Below are 26,846 nucleotides of genomic sequence, written 5' to 3' on the forward strand. Positions count from 1 at the left end.
GGGTGTACCCCGCCTCTTGCCCGAAGACAGCTGGGATAGGCTCCAGCACCCCTGCAACCCTCATGAGCATAAGCAGTAGAAAATGAATGAATAATTCTTAAAATACATTATAGAATAATAAATAACAGCACCAAAACTATTTACTAAAAGTTTAAAACACAACCATGAAGGATTCTTATTTACTTGTATACGTGTACTTTACTAAGTAAGGCTCTCTCTGTGGAGGAAATGGTTTCCTGTATTATCTGACTTCCAGGAAGTGCTGCCTATTGTTCGGAGCAAGATTAGGGAGGTGGGGACGAGGGTAGCTGCAGGCTTTTCTGGGCAGCTTTTACAAGTTGTGATGTTGGTGGGCAACGTGGTGTGTTCAAAACCCATAAAAACATGCGTGTTTTTATGCATGTCGGTTGTGATGTTAGTGATTTCCTAGCGATCCACAAAGCTGCGTGTGATGTCTCCAGGGGCACATGTGTTGTTAAATGGGTCAGAGCATCAAAGCAGCTGAATTTTAACTGGGTCAGAGTGATTGATTGGACCGAAGAAAGTCTATAAAGGTCCTGTGTTACTTAGCGAACATAGCGATTATTAAAGAGATTGCAGTTACCGATGCTGTAGAAAACCGCGAAACACTAAAATACTAAAGCTACTTACCATTGAGCAGCGTCTTGAAGTAACCGCTTTTCTTGAGAAATTTTGGACTGTCCAGTCTCTACTTCCGAATTCGATTCGGAATCCACCACATGGTTGAATGTTAGAAGCCACATATAAAAAGATACATCGCCATTTATTATGAACTCCGAAACTGTTTGTGAATGTGGTCTTGGGGGTTTCAGTACTTTTCTCTGATGTCATGAAATATGCTTGTCTGGTCACGTGTGTCGTGTGTGCTAGAGGCATATACAGTAAAGTCTCGTTATATCGATATCGGTTATAACGAATTACTACTTATTACGATACTATTTTCATTTCCCGGCAAATTTCTAGTCTTTTATGATATAATTAGTTCCATTAGTACGATACCCGGTTATTATGATAATCCGGTTACTACGATGCCCTTTTCATCTCCCGCCAGCCAATTTGGTCTGCTTATATCGATACAAAAGCAGCTTAAATCAATCTTTGCTTAAGGATTTCAATACCAAAAAAGAACACGGCGAACGGCTGCTTCCAGTCAACTTTATTTTTCACACTTCCACCACCAGAGCGCAGCACACACACCGATTCCCGCACTTCCTGGTTCACAGGTCATGCTCAACCCGCCCCACATAGCTGGCCAAACACATGCCTGCAACAGAAGAACCAACTGACATAGCATACACACCTATTCCAACGAAGACACAAGCGTACAAATACATGTATTTAATTGTGTTGTATTCAGATATCTTTTTATCTCTTGCAATAATCACTGTTTTTCATATGTACATGCTGGCGTTCGTGTTCTTTTTTGGTATTGAAATCCTTAAGCAAAGATTGATTTAAGCTGCTCGACATTGTTCTATACTATAGAACAATGTCGAGTGCATTATTGCCCACTTTTAATGCAGTTCGGCGCAGGATCGGATATATAGATAGTCCGGTTATATCGGTATTTTTTCCGACTCCCGAGAATATCGATATAACGAGACTTTACTGTAATACACAAAAGTACACAATAATAGTAATTCTACACTGCCATCATCATGATATTCCCTTTCCTATTTATGTTCCTCCTTTGTTTGGAGTCTCGCTTTCTCCCTCCTCTCTTCTCTTCACCCCTCCCCCTTTTGAATTTTTCCTCCCACCCTCTGTGTTGTGACATCATCATTTCGCTGCTGTGGCATGCCGGGAACAGGAAGTGGAGACGTGGAAAAAGAGGAGCTGGCACACTGTCCTTCTGTTGTTGCTAAGCTGGCTGCAGCCCCATAGCTCCCCTAGAGGTGTTGTGTGTGTTGCTATAGTAACCCTGCAATGTGATGTCCCACAGCAGCTGGTAGGGAGGGGAAGAGCTGTGGACTATTCCACATTGCATGGAATGTTGCATTAATATCAGAAATCTATTTATTTACATTTACAATTATAATACATTAAATGGCGGCATTATTAGAAGACATTACCCGTAGAGGAAATATGTATTTGTAAGGTCAGAGGTCATGCTGTTGGATGAGACAGGAAGTGAAAATGAACAAAAATATCATCCCCGCTTTGCAGCTATAAACCACTTTTCCGCTGTGTGTCTTTGGGAATTTGTATCCATTCATCCAGAATGGTGAGGTCAGAGGTCGCTTATGTTGAACCTGCTGCATCAGCATCTCTGTTCTGGCTCATTTACAGCAAATTCATCCAAGCATACATTAAGGACACTGTTACACTGTTCCTCCAATTGCTTCTAAAAGAATTCCTATGTAGTGTTGCTTTAAATGTGTCCTTCTGTGTATCTACTAGTCTGCATTATGATTATCCTAACTGTTCAATTATGTAACAGGGATGGAAGGACATGAAACAAAAAGCGCTCTTCTCTGTCTTTTCGTGTTCCTCTCCTGTCACGGATGACTGGATTATATGAAAGATGCTGAGTGGTGTCGGTGGTTGGCTGTGATTGGATCAGGAGGAGCTGATTAATCTCCCTTTTACTGAGAACATTTTGTACCTGGGTTCCACTGTTGATATTCTGCTGTACGCTGCAAAAAATGCTCCGGGACATTTGTTAGTGCCAGAACATTCATTCATTCATTCATTCATTCTTCTTCTTTGCTCTTCTTTGCTAGGCTGGAGCCTATCCCAGCTGTCTTCATGCGAGAGGCGGGGTACACCCTGGACTGGTCGCCAGCCAATCACAGCACATATAGACAAACAACCATTCACACTCACATTCATACCTATGGAAAATTTGGAGTCGTCAGTTAACCTAGCATGTTTTTGGAATGTGGGAGGAAACCGGGGAAACCCGGAGAAATTGAACTCGGGTCTCCTAGCTGTGAGTCCTGCACGTTAACCACCCGTCCACCGTGCACCCCACCAATTATATCATTCATTCATTCATTTTCTACCGCTTATCTTCACAAGGGTTGGTGGGCATGCTGGAGCCTATCCCAGCTGTCTTCAGGCGAGAGGCGGGGTACACCCTGGACTAGTCGCCAGCCAATCACAGGGCACATATAGACAAACAACCATTCACACTCACATTCATACCTATGGACAATTTGGAGTCACCAATTAACCGAGCATGTTTTTGGGAGGAAACCGGAGTACCCGGAGAAAAAAATATTAATATTTTTTATAATGTTCTTAAAAGACATTATTGAATAATAAATAACAGCACCTAAAATTATTTACTAAAAGTTTGACACACAACCATTATTAACTTGTATATGTGTACTTTGCTAAAACCCACGCATGCGATGCTAACGAGGCTAAGTTAGCAGTTAGCAACCAGCCAGGTGGCTGGACGTAATGGCACAAAACACTATACAACAAGGATATAGATGGCCGGCATCTAACGTTAAATAAGTGAGAATAAACGTTACTCGTGTTTATTGACGCACACAGCTATTCATAGCATCAACCCCGAAGTCCGTGTGGACAGCTAAACAGTTACCGTGACATCAACTCCTAAAGCAAGCAGCTATCGTGGCACGTTCAGGTACCCGACCAGCGTAGTAATTCGGAGCCACGCCCGCACACATGTCAGTCTGAAATAAACCAGAACAGAACAAGGTATAACAAGGAGTCTTTTGTACAATGTAATTAGTTATACAGTCATCCCTCATTTGTGGTGATTTATTGGTTCCAGATCTGACCGGGATAAATTAATTTCCATAAGATACAGGATTCCATATGAATATGCTTGTAGTTGCAGCATGCAAAACCTGTTTAGGACCTGATAATCAGCCAAAAGGGTGCATCCGTGTGGTTCTCCTGTACCCTCCTCCGTTTGTGTTCATTGGTCTTTCCCAACAAGACTTCAGTAAAGGTAAAAGTGATGTTAAATGATCATTTATCCATTTCAATGATCATTTATATGTGTTCACATTTTTGGGTGTCGAACGAATGCAGACCTCCCAACGTGTACAATCTGATAGTACTATAGTACTAATTACATCTTGAATACGCTTGTTCAGTCTGTAGGGTACAGATACATTCATAAACATTATCAGTTTCTGTCGTAAAATTAAAATGTCCCTTAAGGGAGGTGTAACACACACATACATATGCTTCCGTATACAGTAGAGTTCAGTACATAGCAGATGGAGAATATGCTGCAGGAGAAGCTTTTGTTGTGTGTCCATGTTCTTCCCCACATATGGTATGTTGGCAGCTCATATGCCTGCAGTGAGGAGAGCAGGGCAGTGGAAGATGGGGGGTGTTTCAAGACACTCTCGTGGCAATTTAGTGGAACATCATGACAGGGAATATATATATGATCTTTTTATAGGTGGACTATTTACTAGTTATGTGAGTTAACTTTATTTAGTCATGTTTATTGAAAATGGTAATGATTTTATTTCATTTGAACATGCATCAGATTCCAATTGAGTGCATCACATAATCAGTTCACAGTTCCACATGTCCAAAAGGAGTAGGAAGAAGCAAAGCTTATTAAATCCTACCCCTCCATCTGGTACTTTTACAATCAGTAACTGTTACATTTGTTCACTTCCTGCTTTCCCAATATAGTTTAAATTTTTTTTTTGTCACGTACCGAAGTACAAGGTGATATGACCATCCAATGACATAATGGGTACCATAGTAAGTGTCAATATAGTGATATATATAGCACATCATGACTGGTTCAAGACTCTTCATCCTTGTATTTAGCAAACATCAACTGCTTGTATTGTTTCTTGAATTGGCTCATCGTTGTGCATTGTTTGACTTCCTTACTCAATCCATTCCATAATTTGATTCCACATACTGAAATGCTATGGCTTTTTAACGTAGTCCTAGCATATAAGTGTTTCAAATTTAGTTCTTCCTTGAGATCATATTTCTCCTCTTTTGTAGAGAAGTATTGGATTATTTTTAATTGGTTATTTTTATTTTTATTTTTATTTTTATTTTTATTTTTATTTTTATTTTTATTTTTATTTTTATTTTTATTTTTATTTTTATTTTTATTTTTATTTTTATTTTTATTTTTATTTTTATTTTTATATAATTGGTTATTTTTAGCCTTATGCATTATTTTAGCTGTTTAAAGATGAACTATATCAGCAAGTTTAAGTATTTGTGATTTTAGAAATAAGGAGTTAGTAAGTTCTCTGGAGGCGGCATTATGAATTATCCTTACTGACCTTTTTTCAAGTACATTTAGCGAGTGAAGATTGCTTTTATAGTTATTTTATAGTTATTTCCACACAATAAGTAAGATATGGTAGAACCAGAGAGCAATAAAGAGTGTGGAGTGATTTCTGATTGAGAACAAATGCCATATTTTGTATGTACATCCCCCCAGCGTGTTATGTTTTATAACGTCAGGACATTGTCGCCTGTTTTGTGACTTCCTTTGACCCTCCGAAAATCAATCCTTTCCAGACTCCTCCTTCCTCATGTCTTTAACTTCTCCCGTCTTCTTCCCGCTGTCCTTTTCATTAATATGCGGCCATCAGGCTGGCTTGGTGTCAGCCCGCTGAAGCTGTCGCCATGGTAACGCTTTTGGGTCTGCAGTTATCGAGAGCGGTTTTGTTGGAGAGTGGGGGTGTAAATGTGTGCCCTCTTTCCGTCCCCTGCATTTCCTTTTGTTGACTTAATGTTAACGTATGACTTAATCATAACAGATATGAGGGTATATTCATTCCATCTTTGAGTCAGAAACATATTCTCTGAGCACTGTGCCCCCAACTCTTGCCATACTAGGGGAGGGTCACTTCACATTGGATATGCAGACCAATCAGTGTTACATCATGTCAGCATTTATGAGGGGGAAAAACTCTCAAAAGCACCAGATGCATCATGCTTCTGCAGTACATTTCATAACTGATATTAATAGCAAACTTCAGCACTTCAGCTCCCGAGTCTGATGGAGGATTTTCATTAAGCTTGCAGTAAATCATTGACAGGAAATCCATCTAAATGCAAGTAATGAAAGGGTTCATTTTTTGCAATTCCGCTACGCAAGCTAGCAAGTATTTTTTTTGTTGTATTTTTTTGTTTGAAATCCGCCCTTGTCACATAAACGTCTACACAGACACAGACAGATGATATGCTGCGATGTGTTAGCCAGTTTTCTTTCCTGGCATTAGACTTGTTTTACATTTGACAATTGCGTGCGGAATAACAGAACACAATTGAGCATTTGTAGTTGAAGGCAAATGAATTTTAGATGTGATGTAGCGTCCCTGCAGACACAGCCTCAGTGTTGATGGTATATTACAGTTGTATGTTTTCATCTGTGGCACTTGCAGGGCTGTTAGAATGTTTTCACACTGTGTAGTATCGCATGAGAACAGACATGCACTTGCACAACTGAGCAGAGCTGACATTAGCCACGTTTACATGGACCCAAATATTCCAATTGCATTTGATTTATTTGCTCAAACGGAAAGAATGTAACCTTTGTATACACCTCATTCCGAAAGAAAAGTGCCAATCTGAATGAATATATAATGGGATTCCCAGGGGTGGAATATTCCTTTCCCCAATCCGATTGAGGTATCTTGTTCCCGTTCTTCTTCATGGTGTTTTTTTTCTTCTGTTGTTTATTGGCGGTTGGCAAGCAGCTTTCGTGTGCATTACCGCCATCTGTGGAACAGAATCTAAACCCTTCTATACGCCATTCACAAGTCCAGTTTTATTTTAAAAAAATCAAAATATATTAAATATAAAATAAAAATATAAAAAAATAAAAAATATATAAATATAATATTAATAAAATATTAATAACAAAAAATTATTATAAAATATTAGCAAGAATGAATTTGATCTTTTCTTGTTTAAATTTATTCCGGGTGTGTTCTTTCAGCGCACCCGTTTTTTGATCCGAACAAAATTCAAGACTGGATGAAAGAAAAACTCGGGGAAGTCGGTACGTGATGTTGATGTTTACATTTTACTGCGTATGCCCCATTGACTATTCTGGTTGATTATAGCGGCGCATGTAGACGAGAAATTGGAGTATTCATTTCCATGTATACCATTGCTTTCGGGAAGGTCATTCAGAAAGATTCCATTCGAAAAGAGAAAAACTCCTCATGTAAACATGGCTAATGTTGCTGTTGCTGTCGGCGGGTCTGCTTAACACAAGCCTGACTCCTAAGTATTGTTACTGTAATTACTATTGCTTTAAGTAGAGTTTAAAGGGACCCTTTAAGGAAGTCTGCCCCTCTGTGACATCACAAAGGAATAGTTTTACCACGCCTTTTGAAACAGAGCGTTTCAAAAAAAAAAAAATTGATCGTGATCAATTGCATTTTGTCCATAGTTAACTCACAATTATTCACATTTAATCACTGATAGAAATACGTTTTTTATCTATAATAAGTAGGGGAAATCTTGGTGGTAAACGATTTGATGTATAACTACAACGATAATTACATCAAATTTTATGTAAAAGGATATCAATTTGGGCCATTATTTAAAAAAAATACAGTCAGCAAGCATATTTTGTATGACTATTTTTCTTTATTATTAGGATATTAGCTCTTAAACGCGGCCAGAAAAAGAAAAGAAAAAAAAAATGAAACAGAGCGTTTTGAGCCATCCCAAACTTCTTTCAGGGCTCACTTCCAAATGTGCAAACCTCATTATCTGAAACTCTGGCATCGTTTAACACGAGAATACAACATTGAGATCCTCTGCTCTGATTAGTTGTTGTCTTTGTTAGCAGCACTGGTGCAATCTAATTATCTTCTTCACCTTCATCCCTCATCTGTGCTTCCATCCATCTTTCTTACACACACACAGTAGCAATTGCTGGTTACACAACCCCAGTGTGAGGTGTGCTGTGCAGACTCTTTGTTCCCAGACCAGACACCACGGAGTGTGTGTCTGCATGCGCTTCACATCAATTTTCCTGCCAGCAAGCCACACTCTGGTGGTGCACGTACACAAACACACACATTTCACTGCTTCTTTTCCCACCGCCTCATCTCATCTGATCTCATCTTTGCCTCTTGTTGGAAGAATATCACCACCTAAAATCGTCTCAAATTAACTTAGACTTGGTTACAAAAACCCAGAAATAAAATGCAGCACCGTTCAAAAAGCCGCAAAAAGCACCAGTTGGGAACTAAATTCATGCAAAAGATACAGTCAGTGGCTGTTAAAGGTTGAAATATGAATGTGCAATAATGTGCAAGTCAAGCTGTTTTCTAGTAACTGTATACTTGAAGGCAACATGAGAAGCACCTACTGCATATGTGTGCTTGTATATCATGAATAATGAATGTAGTAGAATCTTTCTTGGATATTGTACATAATCGTACATAAGTAAGGTGCTACCTTAGTTTCCATTATTAATTTGTTCCAAACGTTACAATAAACACTGAAGCCATTTTTCCCAAAGGAAATCATTTAAATCGCATTTTAGTCGCTCGGAGTATAAGTTACACTAGGCCAAAAATGCATAATTAGGAAGAAAAAAACATACATAAGTCACATTTTTTGCGGGCAATTTATTTTATGACTAAAATAGACATTACGTCCTCTTGGAAGGGAAGTTCTAAAAATAACAAAATAATAGAGAACAGACTGAATAGGTGTAAGATATGCTAACACAATGGTTATTCAGATACACAAAAAATAAACATGAACAGAAAAGGTGTCCAGTGTTTATGTAACATAAACATTCATTCATTCATTCATTTTCTACCGCTTTTCCTCACGAGGGTCGTGGGGGTGCCGGAGCCTATCCCAGCTGTTTTCGGGTGAGAGGCGGGGTACACCCTGGACTGGTCTCCAGCCAATCACAGGGCACATATAGACAAACAACCATTCACACTCACATTCATACCTATGGACAATTTGGAGTCGCCAATTAACCTAGCATGTTTTTGGAATGTGGGAGGAAACCGGAGTACCCGGAGAAAACCCACGCATGCACGGGGAGAACATGCAAACTCCACACAGAGATGGCCGAGGGTGGAATTGAACCCTGGTCTCCTAGCTGTGAGGTCTGCGTGCTAACCACTCGACCGTAACATAAACAGTTTTTTCATTTATAAGTCGCTCTGGAGTATAAGTTGATGGAACAGCCAACCTATGAAAAAAAGTGCGACTTATAGTCCGGAAAATACGGTAATACGTTCCAGACACCAATATTATGAACAAACAACATTATGTTGAAGACTCCTGTGGAGGGGGCGGGGGTTGGGGGGGGTGCGATGCTGTGATCTCTGTTTTCTTAACACCTTTTTTGGAACATTACCTTCATTGATTTCTTTTTTTGTTATTGTTTTGCATCAGTTTGTTATGATGAAGAAGGCAAAGCTCTCGGTTTACTGGTCGGTTTTGATCAGGATGCCTCCACGGAGAGGTGTTCAGGGCACGTTCGACTGGTAGGAGGCCTTGGATGCGTTGAAGAGACCGTGTCTCTTACCTGGCCTGGAAAAACCTGTTTGAGATGCAAACAGTACATGTACTTGTACTGTACACACAATATTTCGACAAACTGGGAGATAATAAATCCTCCCAGAATGTTTATCTAATACCGGATTCCCAAACAAAACTCCCTGAAAGCCTCATTTCTGCATATGCTCTACTTTCTCTTGCAGTCCCTGAGAGCCCACAGCATGAATATTGCAGGGTTTACACATCCTTTTGAAGAGCTTCTCCATACAGTGTATATCCTTGTACAGTATGTTGCATAATCAAGTCAATGTTGTGTTCTCAACTGTGGTTGTTGTGTAAGTGTTTTATAAATAAAGTTAGTATGGTATGGTGTCTATTCCTGACCAGCCAGCTTTTTATGGGACATTCAATGATGTAAGTCCAGCGTCATCATGAATAGATTCTGCCTTCATATTGCTCATCTCTAGGCCTGATCAAGTCGTTCCAACAACGTTAGTTGGACTTGCAGACACAATCGATGCTTCCCATTAACAGGCAGCCTTATTGATGGGCCGGTTAAGTGCCGTAGACTGTCGCCACAGTGATAAACAGCCCTTAAAGTGGTGGAGGGCCAAAAGGGAATTTGGTACAGTATATAGGAAGAGAAGAACAATGCATTTGATGGTTAGCGCCCTCAAACAATTCAGTTATTGTTTATATTATTGCTTTGTGTCAATTAAGAACTTCATGCTCTGTTCTCCTTGTATCATGAGGCATTCAGGCGCACTAGAAATTGTGAGTGTTAGGAGCTCATTCATTCATTCATTTTCTACCGCTTATCCTCACAAGGGTGGCAGGGGGTGCTGGAGCCTATCCTAGCTATCTTCAGGGGAGAGGCCAGCCAATCACAGAGCACATATAGACAAACAACCATTCACACTCACATTCATACCTATGGACAATTTGGAGTCGCCAATTAACCTAGCATGTTTTTGGAATGTGGGAGGAAACCGGAGTACCCGGACAAAAACCCACACATGCAAACTCCACACAGACATGGCCGAGGGTGGAATTGAACTCGGGTCTCCTAGCTGTGAGGCCTGCGTGCTAACCACTCTGTCACCGTGCAGCCCGGTGCTAATTGTTGACAATTGACAATGGGCGTACCACTGAGGGTATGCGTACACCGCTTTGGGAACTAAATAACCTCTACTATGTTTTTAATTTCATTATCTGTCCTTCCTTTCCCTCCCTCTATTTTCCTCTTTTGTTATTGTTCACTGCAGAGTGGCTTGTTACCATGGAAACACACAGAGCCGTGATAAGCTGGCTCTGCAGCTGTAGTGAACCAGGAATGATGATGATTTATGAAAGTGTAAGCACGCTGTATGAAAACAGATCATGAGCAACTTTTTTGCTTGACTTAATCGGGTTTTATCTGTAAATGTGACATTTTTTTTGCTTTTACATATTTATATACTTTTAAATATTTACTATACTTTTACTATTTATATACATTCTGTTATGCTTGCATTTGAGCAGTGATGCAGAGGGAACGTAATCCAGCTGTGATTCCTCTGATTATTATGGTGGGTTATTGCTCTCTGGTGGTAAACTAAACATCACCATGGTGATGATGGTCGTCTCCATAGCAATGACGTGCACTAAAGGAGCTTTGTAACTCGATATGTGCTGTGGGTATAAGCTGTGTATACACGTGGATGGAAAACACCTGGATCACTCCATCATTAAGAGTTCCTCTCTACACTGTCTTTTACATTTTCTACCAAAACTACACAGTATATACGTAGCATCAGTATCATGACATCACTACTATTATGATTTGAGGTTAATGTAGTACTGATTAAATATATTCACAATATGGCTGCCCTTGTCTCATCTATGTGTATCTCTGCTCTCTTGCAGAATGCCCAGAAGAAAAGAGGCGCTCGACCAACCAATAACAAACCTGACAAGAAGCTCAGTCCACAGGTAACACACACACACACACACACACACACACTACTACCTGCTCAATAAGATAAATGGCGTGTCCCCAGTAAATAAACGTTAAAAGACAATTGGCCATGCAGAGAAACATTGCTTTGATTGGTAATTCATCAAGGAGTAATTGTGTTCGTATATATTGCAATAAATGTGTTTCCTATGGGAGCTGTGTGGTGGGCGTACAGGAAGTGGCAGTAGCCCATTTTATTACGATGATTATTATTATGATGATAATTTGGATTTTGATATTGTACATACTGTTACATAATTCAAACCTGCAATAAAAGCCTGTTGTTTTGGCAATCAAGTCTGGTGCTGGGCGGCACGGTGGTCAAGTGGTTAGCGCGCAGACCTCACAGGTAGGAGACCAGGGTTCCATTCCACCCTCGGCCATCTCTGTGTGGAGTTAGCATGTTCTCCCCGTGCATGTGTGGGTTTTCTCCGGGTACTCCGGTTTCCTCCCACATTCCAAAACATGCTAGGTTAATTGGCGACTCCAAATTGTCCATAGGTATGAATGTGAGTGTGAATGGTTGTTTGTCTATATGTGCCCTGTGATTGGCTGGCGACCAGTCCAGGGTGTACCCCGCCTCTCGCCCGAAGCCAGCTGGGATAGGCTCCAGCACCCCCGCGACCCTCGTGAGGAAAAGCGGTAGAAAATGAATAAATGAATGCAAGTCTGGTGCTTGTGTGTCATCAGTACCGAGGCGAATGAAAAATGGCTGGGTCATGCTTTTTTATTTTAATTTGATAAAATAATCTAAATTAAAGAGATACATTTAACAGAAAGACAAAGATAGACTCTCTAAATGGCAACATTTGGATCATTGGATTTCTGTCTTTTTTTTCATTTTTTTATGTCATCCCAGCAGGAGGACAGCTCAGACCTGAAATGTCAACTCCATTTTGCTAAAGAGGAATCAGCCCTCATGTGCAAGAAGCTAACCAAGCTTGTGAAGGACAGCGAGGCCATGAAGGAGGAACTGGCTAAATTCAGGTCCTTGTATGGGGATGTGGATGCCTCCATCACCGTGGAGGAGGTATTCATTTGGCATTTGATTTTGAAAACGATTTATGAACCCTGTATTTGTTCCCAACAACAACTGTATAAATTGTGCATCTAATTTTACAATTCAAATACTTCTAAAATATCATGTAGACTGATTAATGAATATAATTGTATTGAATCCCTGTCAGGTCGCTGACTCCCCCCACACTCGTGAGGCAGAGGTCAGAGTTCACCTGAAGCTGGTAGAAGAAGAAGCTAACCTGCTGAGTCGACGCATCGTGGAGTTGGAGGTGGAGAACAGGGGCCTCCGAGCTGAGATGGAGGACATGAAAGCACCACAAGGTACAACATTGTAACATCCATATTAAGTAACTGGAAGCGGATTGAAATTATCATCAAAGGGATGATACCCAGTGGGATACATTGTGGTCATCAACACCTGAAATGCCCTCTAGTATGTGGTACATCTTTTTTAAATGGTCAATGAGCTCCCAAAATATCAGCCTTTTTAAGCCTTTTTAAGTCCTCAATTAAGTCTTTCAAAAGTGGACTGAACAAATGTGGGAGATTTTTCTCACATTCGGTGAACTTGCGCTAGAATTGTGTCAGCGTGTCTATTATTTTTTGTTAACCATCTTTCCCCCTCTTCAAACAGCTAAAATAATGCATAAGACTAAAAATAACCAATTCCCTAAAAATGTCATCCAATACTTCTCTACAAGAGAGGAGAAATATGATCTCAGGGAAGAACTACATTTGAAACACTTATATGCTAGGACTACGTTAAAAAGCCATAGCATTTCAGTATGTGGAAAATTAAAATTAATTAAACAAAAATAAATAAAAATAAAAAATTAAACAAAAATAAATTAAAATAAAAGTAAAAAATTAAACAAAAATAAAAATTTATAAAAAATTTTAAAAAATTATAAAAATTTAAAAAAATAAACAAAAATAAAAATAAAAAAAATACATTTATAAAAATAAAAATAAATTAGGAAAGCAGGAAGTGAACAAATGTAACAGTTACTGATTGTAAAAGTACCAGATGGAGGGGTAGGATTTAATAAGCTTTGCTTCTTCCTACTCCTTTTGGACATGTGGAACTGTGAACTGATTATGTGATGCACTCAATTGTAATCTGATGCATGTTCAAATGAAATAAAACCATTACCATTTCAACTTTTAATGTACAAACTGGCAAGATGACTTGCAAGTCTGATGTCTTAGTTAAAATAAATAAATAAATAATAATAAAATTATAGTTTAAAGTGCTCCTGAAAAAAGGGACATGAGAACATACAGGTGATAGTATAACACTTTTACAGATACAATTAGATAAATAATTCAAGGAAAATTATAAGCATAAAAGTGTGTATGTTAAATATATATTCTGAAAAAAAAATTAAAGTTAACTACGGACAATTTTGTTAACTCAATGCGGCCCACAAGTCCATATATTTACCCACCATTACCATTGTTGTGTAACATCTTCTGCTCTTCCTCAGATGGGCCTCAAGAACTCAATATGGCTAGCGGGGGTCCAGGGTCAGCCCCATTTGTCAGCGGAAGCGCTTCCTCATCATCTGAAAACATCATGGAACTCCAGAGGCACCTCCAGTTTGTAGAGGAGGAGGCAGAGCTTCTGAGGAGATCGCTGATTGAGATGGAGGAACAGAACAAGCTCTTGATGAACGAAATCAACCGCTATAAATCTGAACTGCCTCCACCGACGGCATCCTTATCTTCCAACACCGCGGTGGTGTCGCTGTCGGAGAGACTGCTCCACGATGGAGTTCTTCACTCCGTGCAAGGGGAGGGAGCCGTTCTCATCAGCCCGGATGTTTCCCCCCAGCAGGAGGAACTCAGAGTAGCTCATCTTCAGATCGGAGAACTGAGCGGGAAGGTGAAAAAGCTGCAGTACGAGAACAGAGTACTGCTGTCCAACTTGCAGCGTTGTGACCTGGCTTCCTACCCAGCTCCTTCCTTGTCCTCCTCGTCCTTAAGAGTGTCACTGGAGACGGATGAAGAAGCTGGAGACTCAGCAGAGTGTCTCCCCACCAGGTGGTGTCATGCTGATATTATTGCCTATTACCAAATGCACAAACATCATTAACTGAAACAGCGTCACATTTCAATACAAGATTATTGTACTGATTTTTGTACCTATTTATTTTATTTTATTTTATTTTTTCACATTTATTCTCTTTTTATTTACAACATATTGCGCAACTGCAGGGTCTTGAGACACATGGTAACTTGCAAACTAGAGAGCTAGCGACCTAAACGGTAGCCTTCAAGTTATTTCCTTTAAACTTAAATAGCCAAAAACTTACCACTTCCACACGGATAGGGAGGATAACTATTAACAGTTATTTAACCTTTAACATGAACATTAATCATTCATTCATTTTCTACCGCTTTTCCTCACAAGGGTCGCGGGGGGTGCTGGAGCCTATCCCAGCTGTCTTCGGGCGAGAGGCGGGGTAAACCCTGGACTGGTCGCCAGCCAATCACAGGGCACATATAGACAAACAACCATTCACACTCACATTCATACCTATGGACAATTTGGAGTCGCCAATTAACCTAGCATGTTTTTGGAATGTGGGAGGAAACCGGAGTACCCGGAGAAAACCCATGCATGCACGGGGAGAACATGCAAACTCCACACAGAGATGGCCGAGGGTGGGATTGAACCCTGGTCTCCTAGCTGTGAGGTCTGCGTGAACATTAATCAAATGTAATAATTTTTTCTGGGTACATGATACCATACAGCATCCATATCAAACTTGCGCGGCCGCACTAACATTAAACTTTCATATCAAGGCGGGGGCCTCAAACTAGTGTCCTGCGGGCCACATTTGGCCCGCGGGCCGCGTGTTTGAGACCCCTGATTTAGACACTCTGTTATGAACTGAACTGAACTGTTATGTATGCACAAAAAAGGAGTTATACAAGTAATTCATAGTAAAAGTTGAAAATATGTCGATGTATAAAGTGGGTGTATGTCAGCATTAAGGTGAAATGAAATAACCGATTTATAACCAGCCATGTTTCTCCTTTTTCCTTTCAGTCCACCACATCGCAAAGAGCCACTCGGGATCGAGAACGACTCGCGGGGTGACTCCGAGCACAAAAACAACATTCCTGAAACAAAAGGCTCCCAGTTCGGCCTCCTCGGATTAAAGGACCATGATGCTTTGCTCATAATGAGGGACCAGGCCCGCTTGGTTTCCACTGCGATACAACTCCTGACTGCTCCGGAGTCCAACTGCCTGTCATCCTCGACATCCATCTATCACAAAGCGGCAGAGTCATGTGACTTGGAGAAACCTCAACATCACTGCCAGGTCCATACCTGACACATCACTAGCCACGTATACATGGACCCAAATATTCCAATTCCATTCGGGTTATTTGCTCAAACGGAAAGAATGTAACCTTTGTATACACCTCATTCCGAAAGAAAAGTGCCAATCCGAATGAATATATAATCGGATTCACAGGGGTGGAATATTCCTTTCCCCCAATCCGATTGAGGTATCTTGTACCCGCTCAATCGGAAAGTTGTCAGGGTGCGTTCTTTCAGCTGTGACGTAACACGCAGACGTCTCTCAGATTTTTGAAAATGGCGGCAAGCAGTCATCACTGGACTTCAGCGTAAAGTTAGTTTTTGATACAAACTTTAAAAAGAACTAAACGTTCAAGACGCAGACCTCACAGCTAGGAGACCAGGGTTCAATTCCACCCGGGTACTCCGGTTTCCTCCCACATTCCAAAAACATGCTAGGTTAATTGGCTACTCCAAATTGTTCATAAGTATGAATGTGAGTGTAAATGGTTGTTTGTGATTTATATATTTTTTCAGTCCTTTGTAGGGTTAAAAATTCATTATGAGTACTGTTTGTTATTGGAACGTCATCAATACTCTGATATACAGAATTCATGAACTCATTATTGGACATTGTTGGACAACAGAATCAGAATTTATGACCATCTGATTTGATTAATTTTATCACATGTTTGTCCACAGTTAACTCATAATTAATCACATTTAATTGCAGATTTTTATCTATAATAAGTACAGATTTAAATCTTTTTGTGGTAAACAATTTGATCCGCAACAACATCAATCAAATTTTATGCAAAGAGATGTCGAATGGTTAGCGCGCAGACCATGGTTCAATTCCACCCTCGGCCATCTCTGTGTGGAGTTTGCATGTTCTCCGGTTTCCTCCCACATTCCAAAAACATGCTAGTTTAATTGGCGACTTCAAATTGTCCATAGGTATGAATGTGAGTGTGAATGGTTGTTTGTCTATATGTGCCCTGTGATTGGCTGGCCACCAGTCCAGGGTGTACCCCGGAAAAGCGGTAGAAAATGAATGAATGAATGAAGCTTTAAAAAAAAGCGTAGCAACTGTCCCAACAACCGTGGTCATCACACTCTCGTCCGCCATCTTCGATGAATCACGTGATGTTTACGTTTTACTGCGTATGCCCCATTGACTATTCCGTTTGATTATAGCGGTGCAAGTAGACAGGAGATTGGAATATTCCTTTCCATGTATACACTGTTTTTTGGTACGTCATTCGGAAAGAGGAAAATCTCCTCATGTAAACATGGATACTGTTGACATCATGACCGATGTCAGTTGCTGTCCTCTATCCCAACAGATCTCCGAGCTTTCCGACCTGGCAGACCGACCCCTTGTCGGGGCTCTGACCAGCAGGCTCCAAGCCCTCCACGGCCAGCTGCAGGTCTTTGTGGAGCGTGTCGACAGCTTGGGTAAATCCTCACTGGCCGGGGGTGAGAGCCCGCCTCCCTCGACCTCACCTTCCTCTAAAGACGAGCACAATGCACCAAAGACTATCGCTGAGAAGGTAAAAGACGTTCACTGCAAATCCTTAACCTTCCTTTTCATTTTCTTCTTATTTTAAGCATAATGCATTTTCAGTTTTTTGCACTTGCTGATCACAACTATCTCCAAATCCTTTCTCATTATTGGAATGGATTTACAATGAATACTCAAATCTGACTCAACGTAGAAATGATCCGTTCTTTTAGGATTTAGTCATATCCAAAACAATAAAACTTTCTAGAAGTCAGATTTGAGCCTCTTTCTGTGTTGAATCACAACCTAACCCAATTTGTTTTTTTGCTGCTGTAGGCCTCAAATGGAGAGTATTTGTATTGGTTGTATGATTGTAGTATTACATATTCATATAATAATATGAAAAGGTTTGGGCACCCCTCAATATTTTTCATTATAAATCACTAGTTGTTGGTATCAACCATTTCAGTTAAATATATATCATATACTAGCAGATGACCACTATGTTCCTCAGATTGGAACCTGACAGCTTAGTAAAATCTCTGAGTTAGCTTTTGTATTATTCCCCTAGACCAGAGGTGTCCAAAGTGCAGCCGGGGGGCCATTTGCAGCCAGTGACTGTTTTTTTTATTAGCCCGCAACACATGACAAAAATATAATTTCCCAAAAAAGTCACAATTTTATGAGAATAAACCATGTTAATAATAATCATATTATGAAAATTTATGTAATTTTAATAGCATACAATTGAAATATTAAAGAAAAAAAACATGTTATTTTTTTCAAGTCGTTTTGTGTAACAAATGATACATTTCAGTAAAATGAAGTTGTGGAAAATGTAATAATATTATGGGAATAAAGTCAAAATATTAGGGAAATAAAGTCATAATATTATATGACAAAATGTGGAAAATGAAGAAAAAACAGCAATAATTAAGTAAAGTAAAGTCCAGCAAAGCAAAGTCCAAATGTTAGGAGAAAAATGTCTTATTCTAAAAAGAAAAAAGGCGTAACTTTACAAGCATAAAGTAGTCATATTATAAGGAAAATTAATGTTATAATTTTTTTATATTAATTCATTCCAATATTTCTAGTTCATTCGTGTAAAATGACTGCCCTGAGGGCTGCAAATGGCCCCCGGGCCACACTTTGGACACCTTTGCCGTAGACCAGGATGTTGAATTGACAGTCACAATTTTAGGAGACTAAACCATGTTAATAATAATCATATTATCAAAATTAATGTCATTTTAATAGCATATAGTTGAAATATTAAAGAAAAAACATATGTTATTTTTTTCAAGTCGTCATGTGTAACAAATGATACATTTCTGTAAAATGAAGTTGTGGAAAATGTAATAATATTATGGGAATAAAGTCAAAATATTATGGAAATAAAGTCATAATATTATGTGACAAAATGTGGAAAATGAAAAAAAACAACATTAATTAAGTAAAGTAAACAAAGGCCACTTACAACTTTATTTTTTTTTTTACTTTACAATATGAATTAATTCCAATATTTTTAGTTCATTCGTGTAAAATGACTTTCAGCCCCCGGGCCACACTTTGGACACCTCTGCCGTAGACCATGATGTTGAATTGACAGTCACAATTTTAGGAGAATAAACCATGTTAATAATAATCATATTATCCAAATTAATGTTAATAGCATACAGGTGAAATATTAAAGAAAAAAAAATGTTATTTTTTTCAAGTCGTCATGTGTAACAAATGATACATTTCTGTAAAATGAAGTTATGGAAAATGTAATAATATTATGGGAATAAAGTCAAAATATTATATGACAAAATGAAGAAAAAACAACATTAATTAAGTAAAGTAAACAAAGTCCAAATGTTAGGAGAAAAATGTCAATATTCTAAAAAGAAAAAAGGTGTAACTTTACGAGCATAAAGTAGTCATATTATGAAGAAAATTCATGTTAATTTTTTTTTATATTAATTCATTCCAATATTTCTAGTTCATTCTTGTAAAATGACTCCCCTGAGGGCTGCAAATGGCCCCTGGGCCACACTTTGGACACCTCTGCCGTAGACCATGATGTTGAATTGACAGTTGTTTTGAGGCTGCTGTGGTGCTACTCGTCAGAGAAGATGCCCTTTCTCATAATTGGCTTCACTTGTGTACGCAGGTCAAAGGTCAATGAGCTTTCCAATCAAATGTTGTGTTCCAATAATTAGTGTTAAAGTTCATTTAGTTGAATTTGGCAGGCAATTCTGTGCAACATTGTGCAGTTAAGTAAATAATTGAAACGTAATGTAGACTCCATTAGAGGCCATCTCTGAGTGCAAACCCCCCCTACGCTTCCCCCCTCCCCCTTTTTCCTTTCTTTCCCTCTGCATGGGCACCATCATTTTCTGCACTTCTTCATTCATCCCCTGCTTCCCTTCTTTTTAAACTTCCTTCTCTCTCTTTCTCTTGCACTTTTCACACTCCTCCATGACCATGAAACATCATTTCTTCCTCCGCCACCTTGGCTCCGCCCTCTCCTCCTAACACTCACTGACCTTTCAACCCCTCCCCTCCTCTCTGCCATCCTGGGTCTTTTTCTCCTTCACTCAGCCTTTCATCCTTTCCTCTATTTTCCTCTTTTTTCTCCTCTCCACTCTCTCCTTCTCCTCTCTGACCAAGCTCTTTTTCCTCTACATTCTGTTCTTTGTCTTGTGACACCCACCCATTTTTATTTTTCTCCATGTGTGTTTGTCTTCTTGCTTTTCCACATCCTGTCGCCACCCTTTATGATTTCTTCTTCTTTTCTATATTTGTTTTTCATTTCTTTCTCCATTGACTCGCCCATGCATGAAATGCAGCAGAAACCTGATTGTAGGGACCAGTCCCAGCCCGAGGTCAAAGGGGAAACGGACAAGAAAGGCCATAGAGACGATAGCGGTGAGACAGGAAACAAGTTCACAGAGGAGGAGACGGGAGATGATGCAACGGTAAAGCACACGACAACACAATCATTTCCTACTTTTGATACACAACAATATTATCAATATATTATCAATATATATTATATTAATATTATATATATTATTATATATAGTATATAATATATTTATATAATACTAATATACTACTATTATTATACTAATATTTATAATATACTAATATTATCAATATAGGGATCAGTGTCATATTGATCAGTGAGACAGGAAAACAAGTTCACAGAGATGATGCACCGGTAAATCACACAACAACACAATGATTTCCTACTTATACTTATACTATATATATATATATATTCATTCATTCATTCATTCATTTTCTACCGCTTTTTCCTCACGAGGGTCGTGGGGGTGCTGGGGCCTATCCCAGCTGTCTTGGGGCGAGAGGCGGGGTACACCCCGGACTGGTTGCCAGCCAATCGCAGGGCACATATAGACAAACAACCATTCACACTCACATTCATATACTAATATTTATAATATAATATACTGATACTAATATTATACTAATATTATCAATATAGGGATCAATGATATATTGATCAGTGAGACAGGAAACAAGTTCACCAATATACATATTATATTAATATTACATATAATGCATTATATGTATATGTATACATATGTATGTTAATATTATATATTAATATTATATATTATTATATGTGATATAATATATTAATATTATACTAATATATTACTATTATTATACTAATATTTATAATATAATATACTTATACTAATATTATACTAATTATCAATATAATTAATATAATTTATTATTATTATTATTATTATATAAGTAATAATTATCAATATAGGGATCAAGATAACATTGATCCCTCACAAGATGAAGGTTTTTTTAATGTCTATTGTAGGAGGAAATGCACATCTAAAGAGGACTATAGGGGAATTAGTCCATGTCTACATGGTTCTAATAATGTTCAAATCTGTTTTTAGAAGGTCCTAAATGGGCTTACTATGTGCTCGGTCGGGTTTGGAACCAATGCACCCCAATAGACGAGGGATTCAATTCAATTTACTGCATCTGATATTTAATACAGAATAAGGATGCTCATTCCTCCTTGTCCACTCTCTCCTCACATCTTTTTCTTTTTCCTTATTCACTAAGCCCGTTCAGTCTGGGGATCCACATGCCGAGTTGAACGATGATGAGAAGATGGAGGAGGAGCGAAAGGCCCAAAGAGACATCACACTCAGACTTTCTCAGGTTAGAATAACCTGAGAAAAAATCCATTGGTATCCATCGGGTACCCGATCAATTGACCCTATTTCCATCTCTATGTCAACCTCTCAGCTCCAGGGGGAGCAGCAGAAAGCTCTGCTCCGTCGGGACTTCCAGCTGCAGAGTTTGGGTCTGCAGGCTCGACTCCAGCAGAAGTTGTGGGGCCAAGAGAGAACCCTCCTGGTGCAGGAGTCTCAGCACCTCAAACAAGCTCTGCTCCTTCTCAGCCTCAAACTACGCTGCTTCATCAAACACTGGAGGCTGGGGTGCAAGAAGGATGCAGAGTGGAAAGATATCCTGGAGGTATGAGCATCATGTGGCAATACTGTCGTATGCTCACATAATCGTGGAATCGCCGCATTGGGCAAAACGGTTAAAATTATGATGATTGGCTTTCTAGATAAACAACCTGAAGGACCTTTACCTTTTACTGGAGGAAGACAACCTGACAAGCCCTTCCCATCGAACTGAGGAAAAGGCTGACGCAGACGAACACACGCCTGACCCGGCAATCAAGGTGTGTCACATAAACAAACACTGGATGATAATTGTACTACAAATTAGTATTGATAATGAATATTATTGGCAACAAACTTGATGGAGCAGCTCCACACAACAATACTTTCTAGATTTTCCAGAATCTGCACCTATTCATGCACAACGATGAGCCAATTCAAGAAACAATACAAGCAGTTGATGTTTGCTAAATACAAGGATGAAGAGTCTTGAACCAGTCATGATGTGCTACATATATCACTATATTGACACTTACTATGGTACCCATTATGTCATTGGATGGTCATATCACCTTGTACTTTGGTAAAGGAAAAAAAAACATAAACCATATTAGGAAAGCAGGAAGTGAACAAATGTAACGGTTACTGATTGTAAAAGAAGTATGAGGTGCATTATTAAAAAAAAAAACACCAAAAAACCTTAAACTGTATTATGGAAAGCAGGAAGTGAACAAATGTAACAGTTACTGATTGTAAAAGTACCAGATGGAGGGGTAGGATTTAATAAGCTTTGCTTCTTCCTACTCCTTTTGGACATGTGGAACTGTGAACTGATTATGGGATGCACTCAATTGTAATCTGATGTATGTTCAAATGAAATTAAACCATTACCATTACCATATTCCATCTGCACTTCCTTGGATTTGTGCTTCCCACTTCCTGTTTTTTTCACTCTATAGCTGAGCGCTGTGAGCAGCACCTTGGCAGACCTGAAGGTGGCGCTGCAGGATCTTAGCGGCGAGCTGCACCAGGAGCGACAAGGCTCCCAGGAGCTGACACAGCAGTTTGCCAAGGCCAAGGCATCATGGGAAGTGGAGAGGACGGAACTCAAGAGCCTCATCACTCAGGTGAGATAAAAGCAATATTAATTTCCTTTGCATTGCTTGTGCAATTCAGGTAACACGTACATAAAAACATACATAAAATAACAATAGCTTTTAAAGTCTCTGTACCCTTGACTGATAGATAGTAAATACGAGTTATTATTGCCATTTTTGTCATATTTAACGATGAGCTGTGTTTACATGAGGACCTCATCAGACCACCTTCATGAACCAATAGCACTCTATTTCCATAGGAGACAGGATTTGCACACTAGGGGCACATCACCAATGTGTCCAAATGGTAGGCCTCTACATTGGACTTACACATAGGATCTGACGGGGGCAGGGAAAAAAAAAAAAAGAAAAAGCCGAGAGCTCAGCGACTCATAAAAAATTCAAGTGATCTCACCGACGAGCTCTGTGACACTGCGTCCAATTTATGGGGAGTGCAGAAGGAGGGCGAGAAAGCTGTTATAGGAAGATTGTTTATGGGTAGAGAGGTGAGAATGAAGGCCAGCACAGACTTTGTAGTATGGGCAAAAGTATTCGGACAGGAAGTGAAAATAGTGGGGATTTTTGTACCACTATAGATAGATATCCTTTATTGTCATTGCACGATAACACAGCAGTGAAATTGCCAACAAAATGTCATTGCCTGGCTCCCGAATAATAATAAATAATAATAATAATGTGGAGAATAAATAGATGACATCAAATGTGAACAACAATGTACAGTGTAAACAGTAAAGTGCACAAATAATTTAAATAATTTTAAATAAATAATAATTTGGGCTGCGCGGCGGTCGCAGACCTCACAGCTAGGAGAACCGAGTTCAATTCCAACCTCGGCCATCTCTGTGTGGAGTTTGCATGTTCTCCCCGTGCATGCGTGGGTTTTCTCCGGGTACTCCGGTTTCCTCCCACATTCCAAAAACATGCTAGGTTAATTGGCGACTCCAAATTGTCCATAGGTATGAATGTGAGTGTGAATGGTTGTTTGTCTATATGTGCCCTGTGATTGGCTGGCCACCAGTCCAGGGTGTACCCCGCCTCTCGCCCGAAGACAGCTGGGATAGGCTCCAGCACCCCCCGCATGATCCTTGTGAGGAAAAGCGGTAGAAAATGAATGTATGAAGACAACAAAGGAGGACTTTTGGATTATTGTGATCAATGATGTTACCGTAAACAGACTTTTTTAAATTTTAATTCCAGCTTGAGACCAAAACAGGCAAAGCTGCGGCTGTGTCCTTGTCTGATGCAATGGACCCGCCTGACCTGAAGGTGACGCTGAAGAGAGAGCGGGAGGAACACCAACATCTTCTGGCTGAGTCCTATGCAGCTGTGATGGACCTTACCAAGCAGGTACATCTCTGTGCTTTATGTGGGAGTTATTAGATTATGAAAGGATATTCATGCATATCCTCTTCTTGTCTGTCTGCCATCAGCTTCAGATCGGCGAGAGGAACTGGGGAAGGGAGAAGCTGGAGCTGCTGGAGAGGTTCAGTCAGGAGAGAGCTCAGTGGGAGCAGAGGCTGAGAGAGGCTAAGGTAAACACGTCTAATGTCCACACTGCTGCTGCGTTACTACATCATGCAACCATGAACACCTTTAACTTGAAATCTAGCACCCTCACCTGGACAGTTGGTGCAAAAGCAACTCATTTTTTTAATTCTTTACAGTTAAAGTCATCGAGGGTGGATTCTTCTGTAGACGCAGTTGGCACCAATGGAACAAGGTACAATATAATATACAATGTTTTAATTACATTGGACAACAAAGGAAGTGTTAACAGAATTAGAATTTATGACCATCTGATTAATTTAATCACATTTTTGTCTATAGTTAACTCATAATTAATCATATTTAATTGCAGATTTTTATCTATAATAAGTACAGATTTAAACCTCTTTGTGGTAAACAATTTGATCCGCAACCACATCAATCAAATTTTATGCAAAGAGATGTCGAAAGGGGGGCTGCACAGCTGGGAGACCAGGGTTCAATTCCACCCTCGGCCATCTCTGTGTGGAGTTTGCATGTTCTCCCCGTGCATGCGTGGGTTTTCTCCGGGTACTCCGGTTTCCTCCCACATTCCAAAAACATGCTAGGTTAATTAGCGACTCCAAATTGTCCATAGGTATGAATGTGAGTGTGAATGGTTGTTTGTCTATACATTTTCATTGTATTTACAATTGTTTTCATTACAAGGACCAAATCCACAGCAGAACTGGACATGCCAGACAATCTTGAAGCCGTGCCTCCATTCATTGGTCCGCAGCTTGGTGACCGCAACAAGAAGAACTGGACCAATCTGAATAACGAGGTAAGAGAAGATGTGCTCAAACTGTCACTTTTGATGGAAAAACCTCCTTCATCATGGACATGATGGCACCTCGGAGCCACCCCTTGATAGATGAGCACGCTACATTGGGGTTCGAACATTGCTTTCTCGCTCTATTGCGTTTTTTCAAAAAGGAATTAATTGAAAAATGCATATAATTAGTAATTAATAGTAAGAAATGATGGTGCTAATGACTTCATGTTGACTTGCATCAAAGTGAAATATAAACTGATTTGAATTCATGATCATTTTTAGTCACCAGAGGTCAGCAGTACCTGCAAGACCTGGGACGGACCCAGCGCCAGCAGCTCCTGCAGCAACTTAGCCCCATCAGGACTGGATCTGGAGTCGGTCCAGAGGAGTCACACCGCTCCAGAAAGCACCGGAATCCGGATCTACTACAGCCCCCCCGCTGTCCGCCGCATGGAGCACCAGAGAAGAGCAGCACAGGAGGGCGAAAAGCTGCAGGGGAACCCGAAGAGAACGTCCACATTGAGTGTCTCCGAGGCAGGCTTGGCTGACCTCCAGCAGCCCGAGTCCTGCTTCTCGTCCTCTTATGAACAGTGGTTGAGCTCGCTGTCCAAGCAGCACAGAGAGCTCCTGGAGAGCAGGAGTGGATGCGCCACATCGTCTGTGGATGCCGATGTGCTCAACAACAAAGCCGCATCCTCTGCTGCTAACGGCTTGTCTGATGGGATGACCTCGTCGGCGTTCCACGGCCTGGAAATGGGGGACATTTCTGCTAACTTGAGCGACGACATGAAAGAGATGACCAACTGTGTACGGCAGGCCATTCGCTCGTCATCTCTGGAGAGAAAATCCAGCAGAGAACCAGTAAGTCCATGAAGTGATTTACTTACAGCTACGAGAATACACATCTGCAAGTTCATATATTACATGCGGAGTTCCCCAGGGGTCAATACTGGGGCCAAAACTGTTCAACTTGTCAATCAATGATATCTCCAAAGTTATGAAAGACTTAAAGCTGGTATTATTTATTATTATTATTTTTGTTATGGAGGGAGTACAGACGAAATCATTAGAAAGGTCAGAGAAGAAATGGTCATATAAAAAGACGGTTTGATGATAATAGATTGTTCTTGAACCTAAATAAAACTAAAATCATGCTGTTTGGTAACAGCAGAAAGGACACGCACCAGCAAATACAAATAGATGGTGTAGACATTGAAAGGGTGAAAAAATAAATTTACGGGGATCACAATAGATGAAAATATGATATTACAAATATACAACATAAGGTGACAAGAAATATTTCAATATTGAACAAAGCAAAATTTTTTCTCAATCAGATATCACTCCACACTCTTTATTGCTCTCTGGTTCTACCATATCTTACTTATTGTGTGGAAATATGGGCTAATAACTATAAAAGCAATCTTCACTCTCTAAATGTACTACAAAAAAGGTCAGTAAGGATAATTCATAATGCCGCCTGCAGAGAACATACTAAGTCCTTAGGTATTTCTAAAATCACAAATACTTAAACTTGCTGATATAGTTCATCTTCAAACAGCTAAAATAATGCATAAGGCTAAAAATAACCAATTCCCTAAAAATGTCATCCAATACTTCTCTACAAGAGAGGAGAAATATGATCTCAGGGAAGAACTA

The 26,846-nt window shown here is 39.7% G+C and overlaps 1 protein-coding gene across 3 annotated transcripts in view; it reads left to right on the forward strand.

The window, feature by feature from the left end:
• Positions 1-26,846, forward strand: part of mtcl2 (microtubule crosslinking factor 2) — a 43,835-nt gene that overhangs the window by 15,871 nt on the left and 1,118 nt on the right. The window contains exons 5-20 of one of the 3 annotated variants that reach the window (XM_078797579.1): positions 11,389-11,454; positions 12,339-12,509; positions 12,667-12,820; positions 13,987-14,542; positions 15,555-15,831; positions 17,159-17,365; positions 20,151-20,279; positions 21,421-21,519; positions 21,607-21,837; positions 21,935-22,051; positions 22,730-22,897; positions 24,086-24,235; positions 24,319-24,420; positions 24,553-24,608; positions 25,082-25,196; positions 25,470-26,048. In XM_078797579.1, the coding sequence (XP_078653705.1) occupies positions 11,389-11,454; positions 12,339-12,509; positions 12,667-12,820; positions 13,987-14,542; positions 15,555-15,831; positions 17,159-17,365; positions 20,151-20,279; positions 21,421-21,519; positions 21,607-21,837; positions 21,935-22,051; positions 22,730-22,897; positions 24,086-24,235; positions 24,319-24,420; positions 24,553-24,608; positions 25,082-25,196; positions 25,470-26,048 (3,177 nt within the window). The remainder of the gene's footprint in view (positions 1-11,388; positions 11,455-12,338; positions 12,510-12,666; positions 12,821-13,986; positions 14,543-15,554; positions 15,832-17,158; positions 17,366-20,150; positions 20,280-21,420; positions 21,520-21,606; positions 21,838-21,934; positions 22,052-22,729; positions 22,898-24,085; positions 24,236-24,318; positions 24,421-24,552; positions 24,609-25,081; positions 25,197-25,469; positions 26,049-26,846) is intronic. The other 2 variants (XM_078797581.1, XM_078797580.1) reach the window with 2 other exon arrangements.

This window comes from Doryrhamphus excisus, linkage group LG17 (assembly GCF_037039965.1).
Source record: "Doryrhamphus excisus strain RoL-2023G ecotype Guam linkage group LG17, RoL_Dexc_Guam_v1.1, whole genome shotgun sequence".
Classification (NCBI taxonomy): Eukaryota; Metazoa; Chordata; class Actinopteri; order Syngnathiformes; family Syngnathidae; genus Doryrhamphus; species Doryrhamphus excisus.